This window comes from Haliotis rubra, unplaced genomic scaffold, assembly GCF_003918875.1.
Source record: "Haliotis rubra isolate DU_JTF1 unplaced genomic scaffold, ASM391887v1 Scf1960, whole genome shotgun sequence".
Lineage (NCBI taxonomy): Eukaryota > Metazoa > Mollusca > Gastropoda > Lepetellida > Haliotidae > Haliotis > Haliotis rubra.
Window position 1 is genome coordinate 26,984 of NW_025765959.1, and position 10,412 is coordinate 37,395.

At 42.6% G+C, this 10,412-nt stretch overlaps 1 protein-coding gene across 1 annotated transcript; it reads left to right on the forward strand.

Moving 5' to 3' along the window:
* The first annotated feature begins 314 nt into the window (after positions 1-314).
* On the forward strand, positions 315-10,046 carry LOC124274936 (endoglucanase 4-like). Its single transcript, XM_046710313.1, has 14 exons — positions 315-413; positions 946-1,127; positions 2,083-2,359; positions 2,983-3,143; positions 3,652-3,856; positions 4,130-4,300; positions 5,060-5,244; positions 6,164-6,323; positions 6,469-6,580; positions 6,697-6,847; positions 7,156-7,303; positions 7,643-7,808; positions 9,443-9,633; positions 9,958-10,046. The coding sequence occupies exons 2-14, from the start codon at positions 951-953 to the stop codon at positions 10,011-10,013; spliced, it is 2,160 nt and encodes a 719-aa protein (XP_046566269.1). The 5' UTR covers positions 315-413; positions 946-950; the 3' UTR covers positions 10,014-10,046.
* The last annotated feature ends 366 nt before the right edge of the window (positions 10,047-10,412 follow it).

Genomic DNA, 10,412 nt, shown 5'->3' on the forward strand with positions numbered 1-10,412 from the left:
CTTCAAGATTTGAAACTTGTCTTTTATCAAGGTAAAACACAGAACAAGTCATGTTCTCCTATCAGCAGATAAGAGTGAACCATACTGTGGTTCACATCAGGAAAAGAAATTAAATAAAGCGTATTTAGAGTGGGGATTTTTAAGATTTTCTATTTTGAATCTTGTCATTGCCATATGCTAGTGCTTGCATTACATTTTACTTATGTTTGATAGATATAATATATACGCGGTGCATACAATATATACGTGATGCCCCTGAAACTAAATCAGGTCAAGGTGTCATACCATATATAGCATGTGTCTTTCTTGAACAAGAAGTGTGTCCGTCTTATCAGAGGTGACACCTTTAATTAGATTGATAAATAAAAATCGCAAACGTGTGTAGCATATGACATGACCGACGGCATTCACAGGTATATGTATGGATTTTTATTTACATTTCAATAGATTCACATTGACTTGACATTAAGTGTGATGTGTTATTGTAGTGGGTGGCAGGTCATGCAGTGGATCTGGACTCTGGTGGCACTGTCATGTATCATTGCGGGCTTCAACACAGGCACCATGAAATCATTGTCTCAAATATATATGCTTCATAATATGAGAAAAGGGAGTTATATTCCCTTAAAGTATTCTAGACAAGTGTAAGTAATACCTTGTGGATTGTCAAACACTTTACCTGTAACATATGCTATATGCTCAGGGTCAGGCACCTAATCGCCAGCATACGAAGCCAGCTTCCACGTTGGCTGAGAGGGTTAGACGGCTGACTCTGTGTCCTGCATAACATGTATGACGTTCGTTCGTTCGTTCGTTCGTTCATTCATTCTCAGTACTATTACATGTACCTGTAGTGATACGTGTAAAACCTTTCGCCAGTAACAGGATATTGTGGATAAACAATAAACATTTTGAGCATCATCCACCGTATTCCATTTGTTGCAGTTAACATGTTTGTCTTGGTGCTGCTGGCGACATTTGTCGCCCTTTCAGTGAGTGATCTTAACGTAAACATCGGCAACCACTGGCCCGGGGGGTTCCAGGTTCGAGCCTGCATACCTATCACTACAGAGCTGCACACGTGGAAAGTCCACGTCAAGTTTGACCAGGCTGTCGAAGGCCTTGAGGTTTGTTCATCAAAGATGAATGAATGAATGACAATTGATTGTATCGCGCCTAATATCCAGGTTATTGCCAGCTCAGTTGCGCGTTACAGAAAGATTACAAAATGATAAAAATCCCAGCGATGCTTGAAAAAGACAGTAAAAGCTAAGATGTCGAAAAAAAGTACAGGTTTTTGTTCAGGTAGCTGTGGCAACCTCTCAGTGAAATACGTATCTCTTTAACTGATAAAACTCCTCTTGGATAAACTGAAATATTACGAGTAGATTATTACACGAAATTAGTTTGAGACACACAAATAGTTATCTGAATCTCGCACTCTGAGCACAATCAGCTATTTCCGCTGCAAACAGACCTCTGAGTTGACTCGAATCACTGTAAGCTCCGACCACTCGTCAAAGCTTTTCTTACCTCGATCTGTTTGGGTTTGAGTTCAAAATGTACTCTAATAATGTTTTAGCAAATCCATTTTTTTACACGAACGCACGCACGCACGAACACACAAACTAATAATGCTCCAATACGATTTTTTCTCCTATATGTATAAAATTTTAATAGTTAGCCTAAAGTCACCACGCAGAGATGTTAAAGTGGCATTTCGGAAGGAAAATGTTCCTTTCAGACCAGGATTTTCACCTAGGAATGTACCGGTACTTGCTTCCTCTGAGTCTGTCTTTGACACATACCGTGTTCATGAAGATATCGGACTGGTCAGAATCCTTTGTTCGTCAGACCATGTCAGTGACTGTGAGCTCGAGTACACCTGTTGTCATCACGATGTGCGAAAGGGAACACCTGTTTACGATTTAATCACCAGCTTGATGCCTGCCATCCAAAGCTGACATATCGTGACATAGCTGAAATACATGTTTTGCACAAAACGATGTTAGGCCAAAACACAGATTATCGCAGGAACATGTGAACATATACATATCAACTATAATAATTTACTGTCCTCAGACGGGTACTGCAGATGTCCATATGATGGACGGGGGGATGGAGTTTGTCCTCTCCAACAAACAATGGAATGCCAATGAACATGTAGGAGATAAACTTTGTTTGGACTTAGTGGCCAAAACTACTGGGGACATTCAGCCTAAAGTGACGATGTCTGTAGAAGGGATGAACAGCACAGGGACCATAGGAAACCCTTCTAACAACAACAATAACAACAACAACCAGCAGACTGCTGCAACACCGGGTGTCACAGTGACTGTCCCAATATCTACGAATGTCAGTAAGTAGTATGTGCACTCTACATACCTATAAGCAACCACAAATTAAATACTAGTTTCAGTTACTGTTCAAAACGTCAATGCCAATGACGTTCACTCTTGAACTTCTGCTGAAGCAGATTCCATAGGCGCAAGAAGACAAATTACATAATATATTCATGGATTACTGAAAGTAAGTGATGACATCAGATATCCGTGACAAACCTAAGATTACCTTCCTGTAAAAGGCACGTTTGGATACGTTACTATCATATAGCCAGTACATACAGTTCTCTAGATATCTCTAAGTGTCAGAGACTATCTGCTCCTGAAGTGCAATTTCTCCTGTTTCATTATGTTCTCCTGGATAATGAGTATTGCCAGGCCACAGATTTCCACGATACATTTACACTGGCAATAGACATATTCGATGTGGAACTAATTCCACTTGGAATTGATCATCGCTGACACAGGCAAGAGTTAAGTTCTAAATTCTTGTCGGAACTAAAGCCTCTTCCGTATTTGGGTTGCACGAGTCACAGCAATGCCTAGATGTACTGTACTCCACAATACATTAGCGGCACGTTACCCTGAACAGCATCATGTACATAATTGAGGTTTTCCACCACTCTGTTGTGTGTTTCAGGTACAGGTATTGGTGGTGGGGAAGAGATCACTACAAACAACATGCAGATCTACAATGACTGGGGGAACAGGTTTGAAGCCGAGTTTTCCTTCACTGCTACTGAAAACATAGAAGGTTGGGAGGTGGCCATTAACTTCTCAGAGCCGGTTGATAAACTGGACGTAAGTTATACCCCACGTTCATCGTTTTGAGGATATCCATGGGAACATGGCGTATTGTTGATTATTGTCAGTCTTCAGTTTCCTGCTGAATTTCTGATTATACGTCAGTCAATCGAAAGTTTTCTTTTAAAAAACACAAATATTTATGTTATCAATAGACAGATTGATTAAACGACTTTACGTAGAGATGCCATGGAGTTTAGTTTCTGTATTGCGTATGATGGAACGTTACCAATCTACGTCTTGCCCCTTAATCATCATCTGTTGGGACCACAAACAAGTTGCCTACACTAACATGAATGGCCATTCTTTGTTATGTCCGTTGTATCCTTTGGTTGCTTTTGGCAAACCATTTGATCGAAACATATTTTATATCCAGATAAGCTGAGTTTTTCCAAGTTGATTTTCCTGAATGTACGAGTGTACTTAAGTACATTGTATATTATTGCTATAAAGGTTCCTTGTCTTCATGTGACTATATGTCAAATTGATTAATGTCATGTTACAGCTGTGGGTAGCCGATGTGTACAAAAAGTCTGCGGATGGCAAAAACTGGGTGGTCATCAATAAGCAAGACAGGGTATTCTACTCAAAGGGGGAAACTGTGAAACTCCGCTTCTTTGGCAACACACAGGCGTCGTCCGCTCCAACTGCTGTCGCAACACTCACCAACCTCGGTCACGACGACAATGGATTTCCAAACGTGAAGAACAGTAAGTAGGAGGAGGAGGGAGGGAGCATCAGAATAAAAGCCTTGTTTTGGTTAGCACTCACGGCTACTCTCCTGTTGCAGCTGAAACGTCCAATGTCGAGAAATTCATTGCTTCAGTATTCTGATTTCATTTCCCTCTTAAGTCCACTGACTCAATAAACAGCTTGCACAGAGTTTGCAAACCACTTGAAAGTAGGAAAATGATCATGTTGTAGTTTGATTATGTAAGTCAACAGAACACACATGAAATCAGTGTTTGCCATACACTTAACAGCCGGAGGCACCAAGTACAACTACGATGAGGTCCTCTACAAGTCCATTCTGTTCTATGACGCTCAGAGGTCAGGCAAACTTCCGGCCAACAACCCCATCCCCTGGAGAGCAGATTCCGCCCTCGGAGACAAGGGCGATAATGGGGAGGACCTCACTGGAGGATGGTATGACGGTAAGTGCAGTTTCACAATGTTTTGGCGACATCAAACTAAAAATGTCTCCATCTTTGGTAGGCAGTGACGTTTGTCTACTTGTTGGTCCGTCTGGCCACACAGACGTTTTCTTTCAACGTTTCGTATACATAATGAAAACAGTAAGAATAATGCAGAACCGGCAGGTGTATCATAAATCTGTGTCAATGGAAGTAGATATTTCGTAAACCTATCACGACCTTACACCGGGTTTAACCACAAATTTCAAGGGAAAGGATGACGTTTTGAATGTTGGCACATTTGATAATATTGAATACAATGGTGCCTTTCAAATGCTGAGTTATGAAACTAGAAAAGAGCATTAAGCAATTTTGTCTCATCGGCCCTACAATAAGGAATACCCAAGGTATTAAATCGCCGTGTGACCCGTGAAGATTGGGATTGATCTTTAGCAACCCATGCTTGTGGTTTAGGGGCGAATAACGTGATCACTTAGACACGGATGATGATTTGGTCGATGCATGTCATCGTATCCCAATTGCGCGGATCAATGCTCATGATGCCAATCACTGGATTGTCTAGTCTACACTCGATTATCTACAAACAGTGGTCATATAGCTGAAGATGTGACGTTAAACAAAAAGCAAACCCCGAGGTGTATCCTGACTGTGTATCATATGAGACAAAACGGAGAAAGAACGAAGTTTGCCTGATCCAACTTCAGGAACTTGTTTAGCAGTAAAAGTCTACGGTTGGTGAATCTGTCCATGTCTTCCTAGCTGGTGACCACGTCAAGTTCAACTTCCCCATGTCGTGGTCCACCACCATCCTCACCTGGAGTCTGCTGCAGTGGAAGGAGGCGTATGTGGAGTCCGGCCAGTACGACAACATGCTGGACAGCATCAAGTGGCCGCTCGACTACCTCCTCAAGTGTCACACAGCGAAGGACGAACTCTATGTACAGGTGAGCCCCTTCGAACTTTGTGTATTTCATATATACAGGCCTCCTCGATATCTCAAGGGTATACGTTACGATCACTCTGCACTATACCCTGGATTCATCCACGGCTTTTTATGTTGATTTTATTACCTCCCTTGGCTGGCTTTTATCCAATCAGGTGTCTACGCTGGGAAGTTGAGCGAACCAGTCACAACTCACTTTCACTTCTTAAATTATCTAACCGTTTAAACTTGGCAACACAATTGATGCAGAGGGTACTCTGAAGATGTGGAAGGAGTTCTTGTACATAATTTTTAAAGTTTCAGATCAGTCAACTTGTTTATATTATTTCTCAAATCTGAGTGGTACTGCAAACAAACCTTCGCGACTGCGACCGCTGTCAAGCTGTTGACACTGGCAAGCTCGGGTGTAACGGCGGCTTAGCTGATTGGCTACTGTGAGAATGCGGAGCCAGCAAAGGGAGGTAATATAATTATCGGGCCAAGGCGTGGATGCATCCAGGGTATAGTGCAGAGTGATCGTAACGTATACCCTGGAGATATCGAGGATGATGTACAGGTGAGTCCATCGGAACTTTATGTACTGGGGGGTCTCCTAGAACTCTATGTACAGGTGAATCCCCCCAAAAACCTATGTACAGGTGAGTCTCGTAGGTGCCACCCGATTACCTCCTGAAGTGTTACTAAACCAGGAACGATAGTATAGTTGAGTCCCATGCTTACTCTAGATACATAATGCAGAGACATACTTTAAGCCAGTGAAACTAATATCATACCGTTATTGCATGAAAAGGGAGGTTACTTATACTTCATCGCAGTATGATGAAAGAATTCATATGTTCTCCATTATTTTGGCGGATGTTGTGTATCGTTGGTTTGTCCTTCGCTACATTACCTTGACAAGTGTGTGTTGTTTATTTTAGGTTGGAAACGGAGGGGCAGACCACAGTTTCTGGGGCCGACCGGAAGACATGAAAATGGCCAGACCCGCGTTTAAGATCACTCCTTCAAAACCCGGAAGTGACGTAGCTGGACAAACAGCAGCTGCCTTTGCCGCAGGATCAATGGCATTTAAGGACAAAGGTTGTCATATCTCCATTCATCAACTTTGCAATAAAAGAGAACGTATGTCTTATAGTTTTCAAATAATTGTGTGGATTGTTTTTGTTTTTTTATTATACTCCAAAATAAGAACAGTTTCTTGGACATTTGTTTTGTTTCTGCACAGACGCAAACTACTCCACGACACTGTTGGACCACGCTGTACAGCTGTATGACTTCGCCATGGCCAACAAGGGTCGATACAGCCAGAGTGTTCCAGCAGCCGCCCAGTTTTATCCGTATGTCATATATTCCTTATCGAAGTTGGGTTATACTAATGATGATGTAATGGCTATCGATACAGTGTATCTGTGTACCATTTAATGAGAATAAACAAACATGTACCTGCACACAGGTCCACGAACAACACTGACGAGCATGCCTGGGCCGGACTATGGCTGTATCAGGCGACTGGAGACCCTAAATATCTGACTGAGGCCGAGAAATATCACCAGCCTGGCGAGGCGTGGGGCATGAGTTGGGACGACAACCAGGCGGCCAACAATGTACGTTACACCTGACGGCCAACAATGTACGTTAAACCTGACGGCCAACAATGTACGTTAAACCTGACGGCCAACAATGTACGTTAAACCTGACGGCCAACAATGTACGTTTAACAATGTCTTAGGGTTGTAAAATACTAGTAACCATCTTCAGTTGCAGAGAGATGAACTGTGTCTTACAATTGTGACGTTAGCTTTGGTTTATCTGTTATTCGTTGAGATTATTCACTATTATATTGCCGAATCTTGTACAATGTTCTGTTTGTCTGTTACTTTACACACTATTTCAACACTAATGCATTCTGTAGGTTCTGTTCTACAAGCTGACCCGTAAAGACATCTACAAACAGGACCTGGAGGACACGTTCGAGAAGTACTGGTTCCCTAATCAGGTCATTAAGTACACACCTCAAGGGCTGGCATGGAGGCTGCAGTGGGGATCTCTCAGATATGCATGTAGGTATAATGTCCCAGATATGCATGATTGTGTAATGTCCGAGATGTGCATGTAGATGTAATGTCTCAGAATGTATATACGTGTATTGTCTCAGATACGGCCGTTGGTCGAAAGTCTCAGATGTGCCTGCTGGTCTTATACTCTAATGTGCTGTTTCTCCTGTTCAGGCTGTGTATCTATATCACCCGTAAGAACTGAGGTTTTTTTATTGTTTCGGTTGTATTTACCGCTTCTTTGAACTTACGACTCATCATTCTTTTCGGAACCGTTGCCTTACTACACAAAAGCCGTAGAACGCCGTTTCAAGCAGTTGTTCCTATGATTGGGTCTACTTTCAGCCAACATGGCGTTAGCAGCTCTGATGGCTGCAGAGGCAGGAGTGAACCCTGACAAGTACCGAGAGTGGGCCATGAGTCAGATCCACTATGCTCTGGGAGACACTGGATTCAGCTATCTCATTGGGTTCGGCAAGAACTACCCACACAGTCCCCATCACAGATCAAGGTGGGCAGAACCCCAGACAGTATTCTGATCATACATAGATGTATATTTCTTAAAACGTACTGATACACTTCCCGATATAAGTAAACGTCAGATATGTGGATCCCCAGCAGAATAGGAAGATATTATGTGGCCAAACAAAAAAGTAAAGGAACACCCAATTTCTTATAAACCAGGAATGAAATACGTGGTTAATATCATCAGTATACTGTATGACACCAGCAGCAAGCCAGGATCTGTACGGGTTGTGGCTATTAGAACACGTGGACATCTCTCTTGTAACACTGCATGGTGTCTCCACAACCGGATGTCTGGCACAGACAGGCCTCAAACATCACACACGTGTTGCATTAGGACACGAAAGACATTGTGTGGCCAGGGTAAAAATCATTTGCTGCTTGAGTAGGTCGACATGCACATATTCTGTGTGGGCGTTTCCTTTCATCAAGAAGTTGTGTCCAGTAACCAGAGGATCAGTTACAGGTTGTCAGATCTCTCAACTGTTCGTGTAATCACGTTTAACATTAAGATATGTCCTTCTGGCGCAAGTGGTCACATCTCCAAATAGAGAGTTAGCCATACGAATCATGTTCCAACACAGGGAATTCAACACAAAGCGATGTCTCAAAGCGCCCAATTCATTGTACTTGTCCTTCCACCCAGTCAGTACTATAAAAGACCTAAATGAAGAAAGTGTGGCTTTTCAGCACGTCGAGGACCACCAGCGCACTGGCATTCATTTCCGATTTATTCTATAGTTTTGTGTTTCTGTAAAGGTAATATATTTTGAGAGACAACGCTTTAATCTCAGACCATGTCTGATGTTGTCACCTGGCATTTCAGTTTTAGTTTGCAGTCACCATTAGATCAGAGAAATAAAGTACTGACTTACGTCTTTAACATGAAATCTACTTTAAATGGTTAAGATGAACAGGCGCGTTTCCAGACAACTTTTGTCTGGCGGGCACTTGGTATTCTGGGACCATGCCTGCATATTTGTGACGTTATCAGATAGGTCAGGTGAAAACCGCATTGTCACTGAGCAGGATTTGCTTTATCGTGAGTCATGTTTTACAACATATACTGCTCAAAAGAGTTAAAGAACTCCATATTCTTTGTTATCCTGTTTTCCCATGACAGTGCCATGACTGATAAACAATACTGACACAGAATCAGCGGCTCCCTGACTCCACTTGAGTACCATGTATTTATTTAAACCATCGCTTCATGCTTTATACTGCCCTTATTCTGTTTCACACGTAGTTCAACACTGAATCTTCCATTATAGAGTTGGCTGGTTGTTTGACTGGTTGTTTGGTTAGTTGGTTTGTTGGTTAGTGCTTAACGCCGCACCCAGCAACAATCCAGCTATATGGCGGCGGTCTGTAAATAATCGAGTTTGGACCAGACAATCCAGTGATCAACAGAATGAGCATCGATCTACGTAATTGGGATGTGACCACAATGTCAGCGAGCCTGACCACCCGATCCCGTTAGTCGCCTCTTACGACAAGCATGGATTTCCATGAAAGGGAACTGAGCGTGATACGCACAGCTATAATGTCAGCTACTGTGTAGCCCCTAGATACTGGCTCATTGTGTATAATTGGCACTAAGACTATGCATTCCCCCTTCAGCTCCTGTCCCTGGCCACCGGCTCCTTGTGGACCCCAGGTGATGTCCAGCCACGCCCCTAATGTCCACACTCTGTACGGTGCCCTGGTCGGAGGGCCAGATGACAGTGACGGCTACAAGGACGACCGATCCAACTACGTCAATAACGAGGTGGCCTGTGACTACAACGCCGGCTTCCAAGCCGCTGTGGCAGGTGCGTGGTGTTCTAGTAGCAATGCATACCCTGTTACTTAGCATTATGTTGGATTACCATGTGAAAATTATGTTGTGTTATATTTGATGTTTGAGTACAAACAATTTGATCACAATTCATTTTATAATCGAATTTAAATGTTTACCTCTACATAACCAAACTACTTCTGGTTTTGAAATCTTGTTACGGCGGAGTGGAACAAGACCACCAAGTAATATGATGTTGACAGATTGAACAGACGCACCTCTCCTGATTGGAATATGAGGAGAAACTGTGAAAATTTAGTAGAAAAATGTTAAAACGTTTTTACTATTTTTGTTGTAGGGCTGAGGTCCCTGGTCACAAGAAAGGTTCATCCAGAACAGCTGACGAAGCCCTAAATTGAATATTCGTAATAAACTGAACTGAATGCATACAGTTGTGTTTTTCCGTTACACCTGGCCGTGATTCAACGTAATTAAATACTTGCGGCGTTATAAGTTGTTCACTGCTCTCGAGGGGAACATGGGCTCAGGGAATATAAACAAACATTCAGGGTACATCGACCGATGGCTTCAGCTACTCTCTTTAAACAATACGCAGCGGATAGTTCGTTACAGTGCGTGGCGTCATTACGTCACAACAACACTGACGTCACAACGCAATGCCACGTGAACAACTGAGTGAGGGAGTTTAGTTTGACGCCGTTTTAGCAATATTCCAGCAATATCACGGCAGAGAACACTAGAAATGGACTTCACACATTGTATCCATATGCAGAATCGATGCCAATTCATCGG

Excerpts from the sequence above, each read along its gene's own strand:
- LOC124274936 (XM_046710313.1), top strand. The coding sequence starts at position 951 with ATGTTTGTCTTGGTGCTGCTGGCGACATTTGTCGCCCTTTCAGTGAGT. Across the intron at positions 6,848-7,155 it reads ACAACCAGGCGGCCAACAAT|GTTCTGTTCTACAAGCTGAC; the intron begins GTACGTTACACC and ends TGCATTCTGTAG. Across the intron at positions 9,634-9,957 it reads CTTCCAAGCCGCTGTGGCAG|GGCTGAGGTCCCTGGTCACA; the intron begins GTGCGTGGTGTT and ends TTTTTGTTGTAG.